The following is a 23,467-nucleotide window of genomic DNA, read 5'->3' as shown; positions in this document are numbered from 1 at the left end:
AACTTTATATTTATCACCACAACCCATAATTAGCTCACAAAACTATACTTTATTCATATAATTATATCGCGAAAATCCTAGTCATTACATATCATCTATAGAGTAGATGATATGATCTGTTCTCCCCGCTCTTTTGAATTTATCACATAACATATTTCTTCTAAAAAATTTGATTTCAGCCAATTTTATCACAAAACACATGCAGTGTAAATATGAATCAAGTAACATGTTTATGATGAAGAATAAAGGATACTATATGCTTTTCCTGCTCTTTCGAATTATATATAACTAAAAAAATGTCCATTTTCCAGGCAAACACCACAAATGGTACAACTACTTTTAGTTGTAGCATCACTGATTACTTACCAGGGCCTGAAATTCTCTAATCAGGTAATTAACAAGAGATAGAAGCTAGATATAAGCCGAGACATGCAATAATTTAACTTCTGTCCAAATCATCACATGATAAAAAAGCATACTATGTTATAAGCTACAACTAATATACTGATTTGCCAACACAGGTACTACAGATCAAGAATAAATTTCAATATTCCCATTGTTTTTTCCCTGATCTCCCTGCAGGTTTTTTTTCTGGTCTGAATGTTCAAGGAACAGCAATGTACCTTTGCAAATACTCAAAAAGTTCAGTTGCAACTTGCAAGCATCTACCTGAATCAGTTCATATGCCAAAAGGCGGTTTTAACACTGGTTTTTCTGTGGATTTTCTATGAGTTGCTCAAGTAAAATCATATATCCAATTAGGTGGATTCATTAATTCTGAAAGAAATCCACAGAAGGATCTGAAGGTAAAAAATATCTAAAGGTACAGTTACAACATCCGAACAGCTTAAACGTTGAAGAACCCCTTGTAGGAGTGCTGGGAAGTAAGCCCAGGTACTTCAGCAAAGACTGCTGCTCTATCAAAACTGTCTATAGCTGGTTCTGGTCGCACACGTAGGTGCCATTCAGATTCACATGTATATTCTGTAACTTATAGCAATTTTTTCCTTTCTTCATCATTTCCAGCAGGCTTTTGTCGCTTCTTCAACACTGGCATCTTACCAGGGAAAGCCCATCTCAAAAACCTTTCCCACGCATAGCAGCACAAGAACATAAGGAATGCCCAGATGAGAATCTTGTCCCTTAATCCTCTCGGCATTGGGACCAATTTTAACCAGTCATTCAAGTCCCTAAATAGATCAGAGGTGATGGCAGTAAAAAAACCAACAGCGGCCAAAAGGGCATAACAAAACGGTTTGTTTTCAGAAATGCTCTGATTGAAAGGGTGGCCCATATAATTCACAGCAAATGTAGCAACCTGGATCATCATGTTCACCATGTATGAAACTGTATTTACAAGGTTAGGATGGAAACTGGAATCTGGTTCAATACATTCCTCAGGCATATATTTCTCAGCTTCTTTTACTGAAGAAATTAAGAATAAAATGTGGAGCGAAAATTGCCCAAGGAGAGAGAGAAAGACATAGTAGCAAAAGATATTGGGATGGGGACGCTCAGATGACAAGGTGGGAAGGGGCTTCGCATGAGAGATAAATAAAAAGAAGGCAGCAGTAAAAACTCCACTAATTGTTGCTTGAACATCACCCAATTTGACACCATCCAAGTACATCACACTCAGAACATAGGCTGTGGCAAGACAATTAAGGCCAAGTATCTTGAACATTTGTAGCGTAGTTACTAGAGTACTACGACCCTGGCGTATAATGTCAGTAGTTGGTGCAACTGATGCATGCTTTGCTGTGAATGGTGATGCCATTGAAGCATCTCCTAGCTTAACAACTGGAGCCCCATGACCATCACCCTCCTCATTCAACTCATCCATGAGCTTCTTGAGTTTCTTCCGTTGCATCTCCGCTGCTGTCAGATGGCGGTTACCAGCTGATTGGTTGATGGAGTCGGATTTTGCAGCAGCTCTACTTTTAGAAGAGCTATCTCCATTTATAGTGGGGGACTTTCCTGATTCAGTTGTGGTCTTACCTTTCTTTACTTTACCAGATTTTCCGGCATCACTTTTAGATGATACTTCAGATTGTGCCTTATCACTCTGAGGAGGAATTGCGTTCAACAAAGCTACTCCTACGTGTGCCTGCGGGATTAGAAGCACAATTATAAGAATAATAATACTTTATAAACTTGATATAAGGCTACATTTAATGAACAAGGGCCAGACCTTTGGCCGTCACATTATATATCATTCTATAAAAAAAAAATTAAAACAAACTGAATACAAGTCATGGGAAAGCCAGAATTTGCAGATCAATGACCTTCGGTTCTTGGCATGATAGTTGAACCTCTCCCATTAAGAGTGAGGGTAAAGTCTCAGGAGATGCAAGTGTGATGAGTGTGGGAATGGGAGTAGGAGTGCGAGTGAATGTGAGCGACAGTGTGAGCTCTTAAGTAACAAAAATAAAAGCCCGGTATAACTTAATACCCCCAGCTCTTAAGCACACTAATTAGCCAGGGTTCCTTCTGCAGTAACATAAAGAATAAGATTGCTCATATCCTGCCATAGATCCCAAAAAAATTGGGAAATAGCAACCCATACCCATGTAATTACTGAAGAATGTATCCTAGACACATTTCTGCATTTAGAATATCTGCATGAAGGGGCAGAAAGCTAAACGCCCCCTTAGTCATATGCAGAATAAGTTGCAATCCCTGAAAGGCCATTACTAAATGAAATGAATAGCAAGGAATAGAAGAACATTCTTAATTTTGAATATATTTGACAATATTAATGTAAAAAAAGACAGAAAGATGTTGAAATGATTATAAGTTCTACTTCAGCAAAGAACAGTGCAAAATTCAACTGATGTGTTAAAAGCCTAATAGTTGAAAAGAAATTGAGAATAAACACGGATAGATGAGAAAGAAGTTGAAAAAAGGCAGGTATAGAGGAAAGAGTCTAATATCTACATCTCTGTTAAACTATTTAACATACCTAATGAAATTCAGCATATGGCATAAACAAGAGAATGAACACATGCAAGAAAAAAACTTTATTGAGTTAATACACTTGAATTCTTGCAAAACTGCAGCAAAAATGTTATCACCATACACACCACAATGAAGTAAATAGACAAGAGTGAGATGACATAGATGTAGGTCTAGCGAACTGTCGTGTTTGATGATGTAGGTTAGAAATAGATGTAAATTTGCTAATATGGAGATGAGGTTGGGTACAGAAGAAGCCACTGTGAACTTTGGTGGTAGTGGTAGCCTGGTAGGTACATAAATGGTGACTAATGGAGAAGATTATGGTAGTGATGGTATGTCAATGGGTAAGACCTACAGTTGTAGTGCATAAAATATGAGCAGCTCTTGAACCAAAATGACTGCATTGCTGCTCACATATAGTGCAGGATGAGCTTAAGCTCTTCTAATTTTCTACCAATTTTTCTTCAAAATGAGCATAGTTAAATTTCACCCTTTAAAAGAAGCAATTGCTAATTATCGAGAGAGTAACTGATTTTATTAAGCAGATCCCAAAGGATTACGTAGTGAGTGAGAATTTAACTTTAGCAGTAGTTAATACACATTTTATTTCCATCACATGACAGGCTAGGTCTATTATTAAGTTATTCCAACTTGCAGCTAATAAGATAAGTATATAAAACATCGAGGAAAAAGAGTAAACGTGAAAACCATGAGTTATTTCGTACACATTACCTGCTTTAAAGCTCCCACATCATTGGTCCCATCGCCACACATTAAAGTCATCCTGCCAACCATCTTGAAAGTAGTCATGATGAGTTCTTTCTGCTCAGGAGCCACCCTCGCGAAAACCTACAAACTTTACCTGATCAGTATGAGCCATTATAGAAGGGCAATCTAATGCTTTGTACAAGTTACAACCTTCACATAAGGAATGACACTATGAACGGCGGATGTCTGCTGCAACATTTCAATACAGTCACCTCCAATGCATAAATCATGAACCTCAGATAAAGTTTCAACCCCTTCATCACTGAAGAAGACAAGTAAATAATATTAGCATTTTTAGGCTTATGAGACTAGAACGAAATTAGATAGATTTCTCCTGAAAGAATTAAAAAAAAAATGTGAAATCGTATTTCAACTACAAAGCTTTCAGTTTTTTTTAAAAAAAAATGCAAGTATAAATGGTGAGCAAGGCAAAATCACTAAAAAGAAAAAAAAAACTTTAAAGAACAAAGCATCTGCATACCTGTATTCAATTGTTCGAGCTTCGTCTGGCGAAACCCAATCATAGGTTCCGCCATGTTTTCCTGGCGTAAGAATCAGCGGAGGTTTGGTAATAATATTAACTTGCCCAGCAACATGACAAGCTGTCAATGCCTGGTCACCTGTGATCATCACCTAACAGAAGAAAACCCTGAATAATATCAGATACACATGAAAAGATGTAAAATGTGCAAGTCAAATCGGAAGCAAAATTGGAATCCATGTAAATAAGCATAAAAAGAGATCATGGCTAAGTAATATTTGGAAGGTAGCAGAAGAAAGGTCGAAGAAGAAAAAAAAAGGAGATAAGTGTGATGGTCTGCACACACGCATTTGGGCAAGGGATAAAAAGCCCGTAGGATTGCCCTTAATTTTAATCACCCTAGTTCCATCTTTTCTTTATTATTCTATAAATGACTGTTTCCGAATCCTGTTATGAAAAGGAAAACTTTTTGTCGGTACCATGCTGTCTTTAAAATTTGTTTTTTATTGACTTGGATATAAGTAAACTTTAAGGGAGGTCCTTTTCTTTGACTGGCTTCTATTTCTGCCTCCTACATATAGTTCTTTAACTAAACTGAAGAATCCAGTGACTTGTTTCTGTCGAGAGCAAACTGATGCAACATACAGAGCTTCTATTAATATATTTTTTTCCCGATTCTGGTGAGGATGGACTTCTAATGCATTAATAATCCCCTATGCCTTAAGTAACTCTCTTTAATCATGAAAAAGAAAATCAACTAACAATCGAGGGAACCAAATTCAGAACACACAGATCTGACTTGAAGAAGCGAAACTGGAGAAATATGCTATAAACCCAGGCCAACCACCTATACTGTTCACATATTTGAGAAGGCCCAAGAGTAAGAAAGTCCACGCTATTGAAGCCCAAATGGACTGAAGACTGTTATTTTTAAATAAGGGCAAAATAGTCTTTTGTTAGGAGAAAGTGGGGAGGATAAAAGGAAGTAGGATTTACAATTATAAGACATGTTGATTATTGTGGGAGAGGCTACATCTCGAATTGTAGCAAATCTATCTTGTAACCAGTATTTATATTATTCAGTACAATTTCTTCCTTATCCTTATCTCTGTCTCGTAAATCGTAGTGAATTCATAGCAAATTGGTATCAGAGCAGTAGATCCAAGGAGAAATGGGTGCGCCGCCATCTAACCAAGCTCATATTGAGTAGCTTGAGAAGGGGATCGAAGAGCTACGGACAACCCTCAGGGAACAAGTAGCAACGGCCGTTAATAATGCGACCAGAAGCCTACAAAGTTCCCTTATAGAGCATCTATCTAGAGCATCTATCTGTCAAGTTGGACCAGGCTATGCAGCGGGTTGAGATGAGAATCAACAGATCTAGAGGAACAGGAGCAATTCCAAGAAGAGATGAGATCGACGGTGTTGTCCATGAAGGTGAACGAGGCGACTCAATTAAATGGGTCAGGGAAAGGTATTGAAGGGAGTGGAGCGGGTCGAAAGGAGGGTTTTGGTTATGGGTTGGGTCTCGGGTCAGGGACTGGGTCAAGCTGTGGATTCGGGTTTGGGTCGGGTCGGTTTGGGGACCCAGTGGGAGGAAATTGGAAGGTGAAAAAACTGGATTTACCGGTGTTTGATAGAATGAACCCAGATGGCTGAATTTTGAAAGCAGAGCGTTACTTTCATTTCTACCGATTGGGGGAAGAGGAATCTTTGGAAGCGGCGGTGGTATCATTGGATGGGGATGCGTTACTATGGTTTCAATGGGAAGACAGGCGTCGTCCCATCCGGAATTGGACAGAGTTGAAGTCCATGTTGTTGCGGCAGTTCCGACCATCATCCATGGGTAGCTTACAAGAACAATGGTTCCACCACCAACAGCAAACAGATGTAGTGGAATATAGAAGGCGTTTCACTGAATTGATGGCCCCTCTAACAGGAGTTCCGGAAGAGATTGCACTGGCCCAATTTATCAACGGTTTAAAGGATGAGATTAAAACAGAAGTGCGTGTGTTAGGCCCGATTAATTTGGACCATGCTATGGAATTGGCCGTAAAAGTAGAAGAGAAGCTGAGATGTAATGGGAACCGTAAAGCGAGTGGTGTGAGCACAAATCCATTCAAATCAGGTACGTGGTATTCAACTTCATCTAAATCTCAGTCCAGTTTTCCCAGTTCAAGTAGTCGTTCAGTGTCAGTTTATTCCCAGTCGTCCTCTTCACCCTCTAGCCCGTCTGGAAGGAGTATGAGTAATTTACCAGTAGCCAAACCGATGGGGATGTTTCGGAGATTAACTGAGAAGGAATTACAGGCGAAACGGGAAAAAGGGGAATGCTTCAGGTGTGAGGAAAAGTGGTCGGCAGGTCATCGTTGTAAGAAACGGGAGTTGAGTGTCCTCTTAATGCAGGGTGAGGTTGGGGAGACTGAGCAAAGGGGAAATGATGAGTTGGGGGAGGAGTGTCTGGTTGTATCACCGAGTGAAAATGAAGAGATCCCACCTAAAATTTTCTTAAATTCGGTTGTGGGAATCACTAATCCAAAAACTCTGAAGTTGTGAGGCAAGGTTCTGGGCAAAGATGTGGTGGTAATGGTGGATCCTGAGGCAACCCACAATTTTATATCCACCAATGCGGTTAAAAACTAGGGTTATCAGTGGTTAACACAGGGAAGTTTGGCGTGACGTTAGGAAATGGGGAAATGGCAGGTGGAGAAGGCGAATGCAAGGGGTAATGGTGCACTTGCCTACTATAACCGTAGTGGAGGATTTTCTGCCGTTGGATTTGGGTAATTCCGACGTGATCTTGAGTGTAGCTTGGTTACAGAAATTGGGTACGGTGATAATAAACTGGAAGACCCAAACATTGAAATTTATGGTGGGTGGAGAACAAGTGACAGTTCAAGGAGATCCAAGCTTGGGGCGTTCGTTGATATCTCTAAAAGCCATGCTCAAAACCTTAAAGAAAGAAGGACAAGGATTTCTGATTGAGCTCAACGAGCTGTCGGCTAATAAACAGCCGGGAGCTGAAGAGAAAGGCAAACACGAAGTCCCTGTCTTTCTTAGCACTACACTGCAGAATTATGAGTCTGTTTTTGAGATGCCTCCGGGATTGCCACCTTCGAGGGGACACGAGCATGGTATCACTCTCAAGGAAGGAACAGACCTAGTGAGCGTGAGGCCTTATCGATACTCCCAGGCTCAAAAGAACGAAATTGAGGCCTTGGTACAGGACATGCTGCACGCAGGAATTATCCAACCATCAAATAGTCCATTCTCCAGTCCAGTGATTTTAGTGAAGAAGAAAAATGGATCTTGGAGGTTTTGTGTGGATTACCGTGCTTTGAACAAGGTAACATTAGCCGACAAGTTTCCAATACCGGTGATTGACGAGCTATTAGATGAGCTTCATGGAGCTAAAAAAAATTCTAAATTAGACCTCCAGTCTGGTTACCATCAGATTCGACTAAAGGCAAGTGATGTAACGAAAATGGCTTTCTGAACACATGAGGGGCATTGTGAATTCTTAGTAATGCCCTTTGGGTTAAAGAACGCGCCTGCTACCTTTCAGGCCCTTATGAACACCGTCTTCCAGCCTTATCTCCGTCGTTTTGTCCTCGTGTTTTTTGATGATATTCTGGTTTACGGTCCTGATGCAGCACAACACCAGCAACATTTGGCCACGGTGTTACAAACATTACAAGAACACCAGCTGTATGCCAACAAAGATAAGTGAGTTTGGGCAGAATCAGTTACCATATTTGGGACACGTGATTTCAGATCAGGGGTTGCAGTCGATGGAAGTAAAATAGAGGCGATGCTGCAGTGGCCACAACCCAAAAATTTGAAACAGTTACGTTCTTATTTAGGGTTAACGGGTTACTACCGTAAATTTATAGCTATGCAACAATAGCTCGTCCTTTAACGGATCAGATGAAAAGGGATCAGTTTGGGTGGGCTGAAAATACTACAGCTTCATTCGAGCTATTGAAACGATCTTTGGCACAAGCTCCTATTCTGGCTATGCCCAACTTCAACAAGGCTTTTATTGTGGAAACTGACGCCTCTAGTTTTGGGTTGGGAGCTGTTTTACTTCAGGAAGGACAACCTATTGCATATTACAGCAAGGTCCTAAAAACAAGAGCCCGACTTAAATCCATATACGAGAAGGAATTAATGGCGATTGTGCTCGCCATACTCAAATGGAAACACTACCTGCTCGGGCAGCATTTCATTGTGAGAACCGACCAACAAAGCCTGAAATTTTTGATGGAACAACGAGAAGTAAGCCCGGAGTACCAGAAGTGGGTCAGCAAATTAATGGGCTTTGATTTTGAAATTCATTACAAGTCTGGGGCCTCGAATCGTGTGGCAGATGCCCTTTCTCGGCAGTTTGGGCCTGTTGGGGAACTTAGTACTCTAATCACCACTGGGGCACACTTTGGGAGGAGGTACAAGCAATTATTAAAGAAGATCCCTTTATTAAAAAACTCAAAGAAGATTTGGAAAAAGGACAAGTGGTGGCCAAAGGATACACCTTGGAGCATGGGATTTTAAGGTTTAATGGAAGAATTGTATTACCATCAAGGTGTTCTCTCATGGCCAAATTATTGCACACGTATCATGACACGCCCATGGGAGGCCATTAAGGCGAATTCAAGACATATCAGCATCTTGCATCCACTTGGTTCTGGGTGGGCATGAGGAAGGCAGTGGCCCAATATGTGCAGGCATGTAAAGTGTGCCAACAGATCAAGTCATCTGCACTCAAACCAGCGGGTCTCCTTAACCCACTACCAATACCGTCAACTGTTTGGGATGAGTTGTCGATGGATTTCATCGAGGGGCTACCAAAATCGCAAGGTTGGGATTCCGTAATGGTGGTTAGGGCTGTCAAAAAAATTCGAAAAATCCGATATTCGTCCGAAAAATCCGCATTCGTATCCGAAATAAAACGGATATTATCTGTATCCGAAACAAAGCGGATATTATCCGTATTCGAATCCGACGATTGCGGATACGGATATAGGCATATTCGTATCCGATAATATCCGTATCCGATAAATATATTTTATATTTAAATATTTAAATAATTTAAAAATATATTATATTAAATTTATAATATATTTTTGTGTATATAAATACATACATATATATATACACGGATATATTATATATTATGTTTGTAAAATTTTATAGACATGGAGAAAAAAATCATTTGAGTTCAACAATTTAAAGATAATGATTATATTGAAAAGATAAATAAAAAATTAATTAAAAAAAAATTAAAATATGATTAAATCACTTTATCTCTTATTTTAATTTTTAAAAATGATTTTTTAATTTTTACTATATTTTTTCTAATTTTTTTCATTTTTTTTAAAATTTTAATTAGAAAATAAAAAATCTGATTTAAAATCGGATCCGGATATTATCCATATCCGGATAGTATCCGTCGGATCCGGATCCGGATATAATTCTTTAAATATTTTCGGATTCGGATACGGATACGGATATGGATTTTCGGATTCGGATCCGGATACGGATATAGGCAGATCCGTATCCGAATTATCCGTTTGACAACCCTAATGGTGGTAGTCGACCGTCTCACGAAGTATGCACACTTTCTGCCCTTAAAACACCCATTCACAGCTCAAGGAGTCGCCTCAGTTTTTATTCGGGAAGTGGTACGCCTCCATGGTTTTCCCACCACTATAATATCAGATTGTGATAAGGTGTTTCTCAGTCTCTTTTGGAAAGAAATTTCCAGGCTACAAGGCACAATGTTGCATCACAGTACCGCATACCACCCACAAACCCACGATCAAAGAGAGGTGGTTAACAAATGTGTGAAAAACTATCTGAGGAGCTTTATTAATGGCAAACCAAGAACTTGGGCAAATTGGTTATCTTGGGCGGAGTATTGGTATAATACTTCGTACCATGTGTCTACGGGTTTCACTCCCTTTAAGGCCTTGTATGGTAGAGATCCCCCACCATTAATCAAATTCATTCCTGGCAGCACAGGGCTCTCTGCCATTGAAGATCAGTTACAGGAACGAGATGCTATTATTGATGAGTTAAAGGCACAATTATTACGGGCTCAATAACGTATGAAAAAACAAGAGGACAAGTCTCGTAGAGAATTGGAGTTCCAGGTTGGAGACCCCGTGTACCTCAAACTGCAACCGTACAGGCAGCAGTCAGTAGCCATGCGAGCTTGTGCCAAGCTGGCACCTCGTTATTATGGCCCATTCGATGTGATCCAGCGTGTAGGTAAGGTGGCATATAAACTGCAGCTACCACCCACTTCGAGAATTCACCCAGTATTCCATGTTTCTCAATTAAAGAAAGAAGTGGGTCAATCCAATGCTACATAGAATCTACCTCCCAATATAATTGCCACACTGGTTTGGGAAGGCACTCCTGAGTAGGTACTAGGGGTGCGAAAAAACACAGCAACTCCCTCTGCAGCTATGGAAGTGCTAATTCAATGGGAGGGGTTACCGGAGTATGAAGCTTCCTGGGTGCAGTTTGTACAGTTGGACAGTAGATTCCCTTCTTTCCACCTTGAGGACAAGGTGGCTGTATGGCCGCGGGTAATGCTATAAACCCAGGCCAGCCAGCTATACTGTTCACATATGTGAGAAGGCCCAAGAGTAAGAAAGCCCACGCTATTGAAGCCCAAATGGACTGAAGACTTGTTATTTTTAAAGAAGGGCAAAATAGTCTTTTGTTAGGAGAAAGTGGGGAGGATAAAAGGAAGTAGGGTTTACAATTATAGGACATGTTGATTATTGTGGGAGTTAACTGTGGGAGAGGCTACATCTCGAATTGTAGCAAATCTATCTTGTAACCAGTATTTATATTGTTCAGTACAATTTCTTCCTTATCCTTATCTCTGTCTCGTAAATCGTAGTGAATTCATAGCAAAATATTGCAAGTCTTTTCATCAGAATTTATCATAAAGAGGTCGCTAAGCATGTGTGCAATGGAAAGGAAAAAGTACAATTGGTAAAACATATATGCTGTACAGGTTGGTATCAAAATTGTTAGTAATAGTAATACTGAGTTTCTGTATTTAAATTTGGGTGTAAAAAACAAGATAAAATGAGAGACTTAACATAGAAGAGCATTTAGTCAAAATACTCACCAAGTCATGTGATGATCCTCTTAGCTCCGACAACACAGTGGCTGAATCACTTCTTATAGGACAATTGAACACCTGGAGTTCAACAGGAGAGTGTCAAGTGAAAGTGAAACAAGATATATGAAATAGATCATCATCTTATCAAAGCAACAAAAGGAGTTTAGAGCACGCAGTTAGTCAACAAAGAGGTGAGAACGCAGATTAGTCTTTACCGCAAAACCAGCAAAAATAAGTTCACTCTCCACCATGTCTCTGTCCAGGCTTCTAGCTTCACTGACCTGTTAACATTTCACAAAATGAATAAATACCATTCATATAGAAATCGTAGACTATTGGAACCAAAATAGATATAGATACACTGGAAAATTTCTATTTACAAAAACAAATATTTACGCCGTAAAAAGGTTGCTTGCAATTAATAGATTTAATAACTTCCCAAATTGCAGAAGGCTCCTTTCACAACAAATAGATAGATATATAAATATTTGTACCCACACACATATATATATGTGTGTGTGTACGTGCGTGTGTGTGTGTGAACGGAAGAATAAAGACTTGATGACCACAACTGATTATTCTTACTGTCATGTCAGGTAGTGACTTGAATGCCAGTGCCAAAACACGAGATCCTTGACGAGTATATTTCTTGTAGGTATGAACATAAGATACAGGCACGTTAGTTAGTCTTTCTTGTATGGTCTCCGGTGCACCCTGAATGCAGGAATGTATAGAATTATCAGACTGACATGCAACTGAATATAGGATCTATGAATTAACTGGAATGGCAGAAACATGTGTTTACTGGATATGAGCTAGCATTACTCGCAAAGCAATAACAAGTTTTCATATAATCGTCAAAAATTTGCATATAGGAAATAGCCCAAAGAATATGCAAGAACCTAGAACTGAAAAATCACATGGCCAAGAAACACAAGAGGAGAGATGAGTCACATCTCCTTAGTAGATGCTATAGACTAAACATACAACTACCCTACAATAGGAGACCTTTGCACAGGTTAACATTGGGAACATGTAATTACAATATGACAGCAATACCCCATATAAGTAATCAGGAGGGAAGGTGCAACTAGATACCTTAACAAAAGCAAGAAACTGCTCCTGAACACGAACAACAACAGCCATCCTCTTTAAATGAGAAGCAAAGTGGTGCCTCTGGACAATCTGAACAGCGTTTCCATTTCCCCTGCAGATGCCGAAATGATTTTAATGTATTAATTGAAGTAGTTGTGTCGAGTGTCATTATACATATAACTTATGCAGAAGGACACCAGTATAGGAGAACAAGGCTGAGGACAGCATGTAATAGTCATTTTACAAGCCAGCCACAAGCTGTACAACAAATCTAGAGGTAAGGAGACATCTCTCTTCAACTTACGATCATGAAAAACTTTTGGGGACAAAAACTAGAATCTTCACGAATTTTAAATTCATATAAACAGTGCATAGACAAATATACAACATTACAGACCAGAAGTCAACCAGAAACATATAGATCTTACGATGAAATACAACAGATAATATGCATTTCAAAAAATGAGTAATCATGAATTTTAGCTTACTTTTTTGGCATTGCTTTCTCATCCGATTTGTAAGTCCACTCAATTCCCTTCACTGCAGCCTTCTCCAGAGGATCACCAACCTATACCAATATTGTTTTTGTAACTTTAGCATATGGAAGTTGATCATAACCAAGGACTATGGAAAGGGTACTCTACTGAAACAACTGATGTTGCTATCAGCAACCTTATGCTTCCATTTATTAAAAATAAGATGTTGCTATCAGCAACCTTATGCTTCCATTTATTAAAAATAAACTAGGAAGGTAAGGGGAGAAAATAAATTACATTACAAAATTAGGTGTTTCTAAGCTCCTTTAGCTACAGTCCAACAGAAAGCAATCATATTATGCCCGTTTTAGTATATACGTTACGTTCAGATCTAGTTAACCATCGAGCATGCTATCCAAGATGCCTCAGTTTCTCAAGATCTAGTTATAGATGCTGAGATAAATCCTGATGTGGCTCCACCATCACTCTCTGTTAATAGGACTTGGGACTCTACTATAGTCGCAGTACACTCTTTTTATACTCCCAAATGTAGGTGCTCCAACTGCTTTTCCCAATCCCTTTAAGGTTGTTAGCACTTACCGCAAATCTACTAAAATGATTTCATCCGACCTATTAACTCTTACTGCAGTCAATATCAGAACTTGCACAACCACCAGCATAACATATAACACAATGTCCTCTACAAATGATGACAAGTCCTTGCACTTTAAAAAACCGTGTTGTTTTATTATCCAATGCTCTACATAATCCTCCCTTTGTCCCCCTCATTTCTTTACAGTTTCCAGTTTGTGACGTCCCTCTCATTTCTTTACACTTTGAAAGTTTCCTAAAATAGTAAAGTTTTATAATATTAAAATGAGTTATTTGCAAAATGCATCCCTATGGTTTGACCCAAATGCATTTTTTACCTATACTTTATATAACTGCACTTTGCATCCCCGTACTATTTGCAGCGTGACAAATTGCACCCTTTTCGTTAATTTTGTTAAAATTTTCAGGGGTATTTTAGAAAATTAAAATATTAAATTTTTAGATCTTTATTTAAGGTTTTTGACCCTCTAAACGATACATTCTGAAAAAATTTAAAGAACGGAAGTTGTAAGGAATGAAAAGATCTTTTCGTAATAAAAAGGTTCAAAATAGAAATATTTTTTTTATAATTTTTTTTAATAAATTCAATAAGTATAGATTTAATTTAATTTTGGCTTCGTAAAATATTTGATAATTTTTTAATGTTATTGTTTTGAAAAGATTTTTTCGTTCTCTGCAACTTCCGTTCTTTATATTTTTTTCAAAAAGTATCATTTAGAGGGTTAAAAAGCTTAAATAATAATATAATTATAATTATATATTTTAATTTCCTAAAATACCCCTGATAATTTTAACAAATTTAACGAAAAGGGTGCAATTTGTCGCGCCAAAAATAGTAAAGGGATGCAAAGTGCAGTTATATAAAGTATAGGTAAAAAATGAATTTGGGACAAACCAGGGGGATGCATTTTGCAAATAACTCTATTAAAATTAACAACATCCACTACTTTGCTACTCTATACCCACTTATACATTAAATATTAATTGGTTCCACCATTTTACTCACTTTTCTTACTTTTCACCACTAATTTACACTTTTTCTTAACCTCCGTGCACATCCCCAATGTAAAGAATTGGGTGGGACGGAGGGAGTAGTTTCAATTTTTATCGCAAATATAGTAATTTTAGCCAATAAGATTATAATGGATACCAGCTTGTTCTCTACAAAAACCAGTGCATGGCAAGATGCTAGAATTTCCAGAGTGCGAGTGGGAACTTTGGTCATTTGAGTTTCTAAATCAGAGCTTTCTGTCAATCCACAAACCCCAGAAAACTCCTGCCAATGTAAGCAGCACACATAATCATATCAGCAAAGACGGCATAAGACAACTAGAGCAGAAAGCAATTAACTAGTTGCATACCATGTCATCAGATGTCAGTGTGCCAGTCTTATCGAAGCAACATATATCGACCTGCAGAAGGACGAAGAGGTATAAAGCATACAATATAAGCAGAAACAAAAGATAAACTATATATATTATATATTATAATGTGAACACGTTGAAAAATGTTTTCACAGCTCCACATAAAGGGACACAGGCTTTTTGGTGCATCACATAAGAAATACCAGCAATAGAAAGGACTCATCTTGAAAATATGCATAAATCAAGGAAGGATGTCCATAAACATGCTGCATGTAGCATAAAACCCATGCCTCCGACAAAACATTACAAATTATACAGATACAACTGGGCCTTTTAAATTTTAATATCTCCAATTAAATATTACAAATTACACAAATGAACACTGAGCTCTATAAATATTACAATCCCCACTTTATGGTATCAAGGAAAATAAAAAAAAACTATTACAGACTCTCTAGCAACAAAATTCTTCCAATTTACGTTTGCAAAAACAAGAAACTGATTTAAGGATTTACTCAGCCTAATAACTACATTTGCTTGCTCACCTTCCCAGCGAAAGGGATACGAAAAGGTTCTGTACAAAATATCCCACGTCGAGCCAGTGCAATTAGAGATGTATTAACAGCTATTGATAGTTCCATTGGTAGCTCTGGTGGTATAACAGAAGTGATGATCAATGAACAACTAAGTATGAGCTTGTATCTACTCCTAGTTGGGTCCTCAAGTCCCTGCAATAAAGCAAGCATCACATAAGAGCGTGCAAAATAACAAAGAATAGTTTACACGCATAAAAGGATGCGTATGTGCAGATAGACAGACTATATCACCATCAGCTACAGAAAAGCTTGCTTTATTACCTTCACAAGGACATAACCGGCAGCAATTAATGCAAATACAACTAAAAACAAAATGAAGAGGCCACTTTCCCAGCTGTTGGCAGTAACCTGCATTTGAAATAGTACATAAGAGTAAGAAAAGATACAAAAAAAATAGACGAAACTGTACCAGCGGCAAAATTCTTGATGACGGACTAAAAATAATTACCCTCTCTGTTGAGAAAAGAATTGTTCGCATCAGTTTCCCTTGGGTAGTCTCAAACCCTGTTCGTAGAACAACAGCAAGGCAGCCCCCATCTGGAGTCTTCAAATGACAGGTCTGAGTCCAAAGAAAATGATAGGTTGCGTAAGAACTTATAACCTTATTATTAGTGAGGAAAAAAAAATAACAGAACAACCTTATCCGATGTATGCTGCAATATCTTTGTGCCACCAAAAAGAACATGACTTTTATCTCGTCTGGCAGATAAGTTCTCTTCAGCTCCTCTTCCCATGATGGAGACCTGCACAAATCCTCATTTATAAGGAATATGATAGACTATGCATTTCTCAGGAAACATAATCAAACTGCAAAGAAACACAAAGAGGCTGCACTCTAGGACACATCAAGCCAAATGTTATGAAAAACTAATAAAGCATGTAATGAAAAAATACACATTGATCCAGTTCAGCCAACTAGACATTAAAAACAATCTAGTTTCTATGAACAACTTATAACTTGCAGACCTTAAGATTTAATATTGAGATACATAAATATTTATTTTAATGGACATTTGGCAACCAAATTCGAGCTACTGCTTCAGCAACCCACAATTGATGGTCTAAGACATAATAATGAACGATACACTACTTGAGCCAGCTAATAGAAACTATTCCAAATATTGACAGGCTAGATTTAAAGCTGTAATATGACTGTTGACTTTTGTTTATGTAGAGAGATTAATATATTCGCTCCTGTAGCACATTATTTCTTTTTTAATTTGGATTTGGCTTCTTTTGGGTGATGCTGCAATGGTAGTATGCAGTTAATTCTGCCTATTAATGGTAACTGGTGTCTGATAGATGCCACTATTATACTTCAGCCTTGGCAAAATTTATTAATTTCTCTTTAAAAAGAATATGGAACGAAGTTCAACAGCTTTAGAACAAATAAGTTCTTGTGCATCACAACCTTGGCCCAAGTTACTAAATATGTAACGTTCCCTTTCTTTTTACCATATTATATTAAAGAATAACGACCAACAGACAATCAGACATAAGAAATAATAAAAGACCTTCCACTGTGGGGTAGATTCGCCAGTCAAAATTGCTTCGTTTACAATAGCACTCCCGGATAAGATAAGCATGTCAGCAGGAACAGCCTTATCCTCTCCATTTTGATCAGTAGAGCGGCCAATAGATACAACATCCCCAGGCAGAAGATCTGTTCCAGAAATTTTAACCCACCTGAAGTATCACTCATCAGAAACATTGAATTAAAATCTCATTAACTCCTACCAACAAACATAGACTATCAAGAAGAAATATAGATCATTGTTTAGATATCTTACTTCCCGCACCGGTACACCATTAGAGTTTGGCCATCTACTCTTACACGTCGAAGCTCAGATAGAGTCTTTAACCGGGCTTTTGCCATTGTTGACTCAAACATAAACAGCATAAACAGGGTAAACAAACTGTAGTACCAGTATTCGTCCAAACACCAGAGCCCTACACAGAATACCTGCATACCATGAGCAGCATCAGAAATAATAACCAACGACAAGGAATAGCAATGGAGTCCAAGAAAAAAAAACTAGAGCGTATTTGTTTCCTTTTTATTTATTTGGGAGGTCACTGAAATATTGAATCACAACAAACCTGAAACACAAAGAAGGGCTCCATGCAATGTTCTTTCATCAACTTTTGAAATGTAGGTTGTGGATATTCAAACCTAAACACACCAAAAACACAAATAAGATAACAGCAAAGAAAGAAACTATGGGAAATACAATAGAAAGCCCTTGTACAAGTATATAAGAACTATATCACAAGCCAAACATGTTTTGTCCAAATCTCAGCTGTGCTTAAAACAATCACAATCAAGTTGCATTTAAGTGTACAGGTAGCTTGGTAAGCATGCCAAACTGCTAATTAATAGCTAATACAATAATTCTCAATGGTAACCTTCTGTTTTTGGCCCAAGTAGTGACATTTCGTGTTTTTAGCTTAAGTGGTACCCTTGTATTTTAAGTTTCATATATATATATAATATATATATAAGCTTTTCTTTTTTTAGTACGAGATGGCTGAACATCTCGCGATGCTTCGCACACCTCCGTTACTCTTTAGGAGGCATCCACCCCAGATAAACTACCCACCTCGCAGTGTCCTCCCCCCCCCCCCGAATGTTCGGTGCGGCTGTTAGGCATCCTTAGACAAAAGAGTGGTCTTTCAGGATTGGTCGTTGCGTGTCACCACCTCCCACCATCTTCCGAAACGAAGGGGACTAAACAGGAACTATATATATATATATATATATATATCATTATGTTACCTAAAGTAGTCAAACGTTAAAATATAAGGGTATTACACGTAGAAGTCAGAAAAGTAATTTTATTTGTTAAGGAAGTTAATAGGACAATAGTATTATCAAGAATATTCTTTTTAATATTTTCTTAAGTTTTAAACTATGTTTTGTTTAAATATTTTAATGATGATGTTTAGTAGTAAATTGTTACAGATTGTTACAGATGTTAAAAGTGCAAAAAAAATGAAATTTAAATGGCTAATGAAGTCATTTACTCAAATTATAATTTACCAGCATAAATAAATGCCCGAAATAATGACACAAACGCCGACACTTGGGATACAATTTACCAGCTAAAAAAGTTAGGATGACTTACACATTACGTCCCCATTTTTGAGTAGCAGCAGCGATTTTAGTCTCTGTGCCATAGCCACTACTTCTAAGATAGTATCCAAATGGCTCCTTCGTAGGGTAAGGAAGCTTGTAGAAAGTTTGGTTCTCCTTTGAGTAAATAAAACATTGCTTTCTAAAGTCAAAATAGACTTCCTCCTGGGTTGTGGATGAAGATACAGATAACTGCAGTAGCAATATATAAATATCAAACAGATGATAAACAATCAAAAAATATAAAAAAAAACTGAAATAACTAGAGCTTCTAGTCACTCTTCCATTCAAGGAAAATTACATACAAGGATTATACAGAAGTACAGATTTACAACACAAACAACATTACCTCTATCTTTAACTATGGTATCAAGAGTATTTGTCAATACAAACAAATAGGTTGCACTATTTCAGGTGAATAAATGAAAACAGTGTATCTGGAAATTTTTAAAAATTCTAATTCAATAAATTTATCAAAGAAAACTATATTCTAAGAAAAACATAATAAATATGATAAGTCTAATATAAGATAAATAAAAGTCTCAAATAACACCATGATGAAATAATTAAATAATATGAAATGTACAGTTATATACAGAAAAATAAATAAATCATGTATTCGTACAACCTTCCGACATTTAAGTGGGACAATTTCCTTAGCCCCAGAAAATTTAGCTGGAGTTATCTTGCACCCATCAGCTTGTTGAATGTCAGAAACCTGCCATACAAAGTGCAATAAGAATTAAATTAAGTCAGAGTAGAATATGAGGCAAAAATTCAACAGACACATAAATAACCAATTTGAAGTCCTCTACAAACTTTCTGATTTCACTTCGGCAGTGTATCTGGGTTCTGATATATATTCACCGGATATAAAACATCGATACCCTACAGGTTTCAGTTGTGTCATACCTTTAGGACGAATTAATAAAAAAATTGGAGAACATTAAATATTGAGCACTTCACATTTCAGAATTTCATATATATATATATAATTGCGTAATTAAATTGCTTCAATGATATCATTTACTTGTCATCCAGTTATGACAGACTTCCCCATGCAGTTCAGAGTTTGTAGTTTTTTTCAAGAAATAATTAATAAAGAGAGTGAAGGTTTACTATGTTAAGTGTCATCCATTTATGAGACCGTCATCCACTATATCAACTCTGACACGTTTGGTAATGGTCATTGTTGCCATGGCGATCGACTAGTCGACACAATTCTCAAAAGGTCGAGTAAAGAGGCCAAATTGTCAATTTTCGACTAGTCAGTCGACTTGGGTGACTTGGGTGACTAAGCGTCAGTTGTCGACTAGTCAGGTCGACTGCCGCAAAATCCTATAAGACGGAGCTAGAGGACCGCCACTCCAAACTTGGGAACATTTTTAAAAATAGGTTTATAAGTTTGGATAATTTATATGAAAAATATTGAAATTTATAAACTTTGCCCCCTCAAAAATATGTAATTTTTTGATACAATTAATGACGGTTTAAAAAGGCGTGTATATTGATATGATAATCAAAATATATTTACAAATTTTTTCAATGTGAAAACTCGTAATTAATAACAATATGTATAAATTTTTTCCATTTTTGTGTACAAAGCGTAAAAAAAAAATCTCGCACCCGCAATCTAACTATCCTAGCTCCGTCCCTCCGTCCCTGCCTGTACAAATTGAATAAGAACACATTTCCTAAATCCTTATCAAAGGAAAGAGATATTCATAATTAATACATACTTTGTGATTTTCTAAATCCTTATCAAGGGAAAGAGATATTCATAATTAATACATACTTTGTGATAAATATACATATGGGAATGTTGTACTTCCGTTGCAACAAACCACATATATAAGAGATACCTATTTCATTATTACTAATTTATCGACTAATCAACGAGCTAGACCTCTGTCGACTCGACTTACCCACGTGACAACCATAATGATGTTACTTCACTTACCATTGATACCCACCACTACAGACTATTTTATGATAGCTTAACCACATATTATAATGAATAACATTCTATATGCTAAGCCTGTGTGAGACTTGTGTCGTTTGCTTTAAAGCATCTTAATACAAGGATATTGAAATAATAATATCTTCAGCAAACGAAAAGGTCATCCAACACATATATAAGCATTACAGAAACATAGATACAATTCACAGCAGGCAAGACATATCGAACCTTGGAATATTGGATAAAACATTTGAAATCCACTGACCAAACAGTGAAGAGAAATACAAGCACATGCACAGCTACAAGCCCACCAAGTATTATTAAGGCATCAACAAAATCCAAGCTAGGAACTCCGACAACAATCCAAACAGCATAGATTATGGCAAATGGCAAGACATCAAAGCGCCATGGCAAGTTCCTCTTCCTCAACAAATCAACAGTATCAACCACTTTCCCGCCAACATGAAACCTTGACATGTCAATTCCCGCTCAATATATTTATTATTTAATCTTTTACAAAGTTTTTGTTGTTTGGCACAAATGCTTCTGCAAATGAAGAGACATGGATGAGAAAACAGCATAACAAAAAATACTGGCAAAATTTAACAGGAAGAGTTTACGAGAACTGCCACGAAAAGCCGGATGGATGATTAAAAAAGGGTGTAAATTACAGAATAATATGGGTATTGTGATTAAACAATACTATTTAGCCATTCAAGTGTACTTCTATTTGCTTCTATTGCCTTTAAGAAAGTCTCCAGAAATGCATCAATTGATTAAAAACCACATTTGGACAAAATCATTCACATTGCCACTGCTATATTTATAAGTTTTTTAATTAAGAAGCACTTCGCAAATCAAATTCAGAAATAACATTAAATATCAGGGGGAGGGGAGTGTACACATAAATTGCATTATAAACTAAAATTTTATAAAAAATCATTAAGAATATCAATGTATATATGTTACTTAATATGTTTTGAACTCTTGACTGTCGAACAAAAAGTAATCACTCCAACAGACCCCTTTGCCTCAACACTGATGTAACAACCATTATCATGTCTGAAAGAAATTGTGGTAGTGACACCAACTTAATCCTCTATTACCAAAAAAAATCTACTAATGAAGATGAAGTCCACATAAAACAGCAACCACTGCAAAAGGAATGGAAAAATGAAAAAAAAAATTGCTTCACATAAGAAAAATCTAAAAATTAAAAAAATTAAAGGCATCTGAAAATGGGAAATTTAAATAAGATAATACTCTGGTAACACACTTCCCAATTCAGCCAAGTAAAATCAATATTTATGATGTAAATGACCTGAAAGCATGATTCTTAACTTGGGTGAATCCCAAAATAATACAGTCTAGTGGCACATTTACCTATCCAGCCAATACGAGTCAAGATTATCAATGTATACTATCAGAAATCATGATTAAAACACTTACCAATACAAATATGACAGTTTTATGTATCTTATTTTCTTATTTTAAGATAATAAACAACACAATAAATGGCCACCCTACAATTGTGTAACAGAGCTCTAATATAAATGTTTATGTGGACAATAACCGCTAGATACCCATACCCATGATGAATTTTTTAACGTCCTACTTCGTTTAGAGACAGATGAAGAATAAAAACTGGCAACAACAATATACAATCAACATGACCATAATTGTAAATATGTCAAGGAAATTTTGAGACCGATAAAATTAGAGAGAAAGAACACAATGGAATTATACAAAACTGATGAGTACAATGAGTAGTGACAAGGGAAGATAATACTTGCAGGGTAATCCAACATTAAAATTGGTAACAGTAGGACTTAAAATTAGAATTGACATCCTTCTTAAAGAACTAGTACATTTAACCAACTCAACCACTACACTGGCAGATATACATGCTAACATTATATTCCTAAGTTTAAGACACCTAAATTAATTGTTACGAGAGGGATTTGAAACCACGCCCTTCCAAACCTACACTTTGTAACTTAACAACCTCAGGAATCTGAACTTATGTAATACAATATAATATGACCAGGATATTATTAAATCTCAGGGTACGCGATGAGTGATTCTCTTTAACACGTGGCTCCTCCCCAAGCAGAAAAAGACACCCGTGGGACCAGTTTTAATTGAACACGTTAACTTCATATATTATCAAATTAAAATTCTTAGTTGAATATATATACTGCTCCGACATTTGGAAACATCTAACTTCACATCTTCAAAAAACACAAGCACTTCTTATCTTCAATCAAACATTAGTCAACTAAAACCGAACAATTATCTGTACAAACCGCATATGTGTACATACGACAATCCAATTCACACGTGTACATACGACAATCCAATTCACACAGACACGTCACCACTACCAACACTACCGTGCACTTAAAAACAAACTTGATATCGCCAAAATCACATATCCATAAGATCACAAGTCTATCAGTTCATTTCATCAAATCAATAAAAAACAAATCATAAAACAATGACATTGCTTAAATCCAATCACAACTACATACTTGATCTCAATTAACCAACACTCAATTCAAAATCAACTCGAAAACATATAGATATACACATAGGGAGAGGGGGGAGGGGGAGAGAGAGAGAGAGAGAGACCTAGGGTTTTAATTAAGTAAAAACGAGATTTAATCAATATGAAAGTCTAAAGTCGGTTAAATTATAATTATACACAATTATACGTAGATGTGTGTGCAAACAAGTATACTTACAAATCGGAGGTGGCGCTGGACGGTGTCGTTTAATCGAGAATTTGCCGTCTTCGTTACACCGCCGTGTCCGAATGAGGAGTTGCTAATCTGTTTGGGGGTAGTGTGGGCGTTAAGTAAAGCTTTTCTTTCTGTTAACTGG

General features: G+C 37.0%; 1 protein-coding gene across 2 annotated transcripts; it reads right to left on the bottom strand.

Annotated features, from left to right (window-relative positions):
• Window positions 1-430: 430 nt before the first annotated feature.
• LOC141721456 (putative manganese-transporting ATPase PDR2) lies at window positions 431-23,467 on the bottom strand. 2 transcript variants are annotated; one of them, XM_074524388.1, is made up of 23 exons: window positions 23,329-23,439; window positions 21,554-21,738; window positions 20,813-21,130; window positions 19,253-19,342; window positions 18,617-18,816; window positions 17,592-17,664; window positions 17,282-17,454; window positions 17,006-17,177; window positions 16,130-16,234; window positions 15,940-16,050; window positions 15,753-15,839; window positions 15,441-15,623; window positions 14,893-14,943; window positions 14,682-14,807; window positions 12,932-13,011; window positions 12,447-12,555; window positions 11,934-12,062; window positions 11,564-11,629; window positions 11,355-11,426; window positions 4,208-4,359; window positions 3,877-3,988; window positions 3,691-3,807; window positions 431-2,107 (listed from the first exon to the last, which is right to left on the bottom strand). In XM_074524388.1, the coding sequence occupies exons 3-23, from the start codon at window positions 21,059-21,061 to the stop codon at window positions 992-994; spliced, it is 3,573 nt and encodes a 1,190-aa protein (XP_074380489.1). In that variant the 5' UTR covers window positions 21,062-21,130; window positions 21,554-21,738; window positions 23,329-23,439; the 3' UTR covers window positions 431-991. The 2 variants fall into 2 exon arrangements, with proteins under 2 accessions (XP_074380489.1, XP_074380488.1); XM_074524387.1 differs by lacking the exon at window positions 21,554-21,738 and having other exon boundaries at window positions 23,329-23,467.

Source organism: Apium graveolens, chromosome 4 (genome assembly GCF_009905375.1).
Source record: "Apium graveolens cultivar Ventura chromosome 4, ASM990537v1, whole genome shotgun sequence".
In the NCBI taxonomy this organism is placed as follows: domain Eukaryota; kingdom Viridiplantae; phylum Streptophyta; class Magnoliopsida; order Apiales; family Apiaceae; genus Apium; species Apium graveolens.
Note: the sequence above shows the minus strand (reverse complement) of the source record. Positions and strands in the feature narration are given on the sequence as shown.

What these genes read in the sequence shown, in the direction of transcription:
- LOC141721456 (XM_074524387.1), bottom strand. Translation starts at nt 21,061, where the DNA reads ATGTCAAGGTTTCATGTTGGCGGGAAAGTGGTTGATACTGTTGATTTG. An exon ending in GTTTTATCCAATATTCCAAG is followed by an intron (nt 19,343 to 20,812) that starts GTTCGATATGTC and finishes TTTGTATGGCAG; the next exon opens with GTTTCTGACATTCAACAAGC. An exon ending in AATCTACCCCACAGTGGAAG is followed by an intron (nt 16,235 to 17,005) that starts GTCTTTTATTAT and finishes GGATTTGTGCAG; the next exon opens with GTCTCCATCATGGGAAGAGG.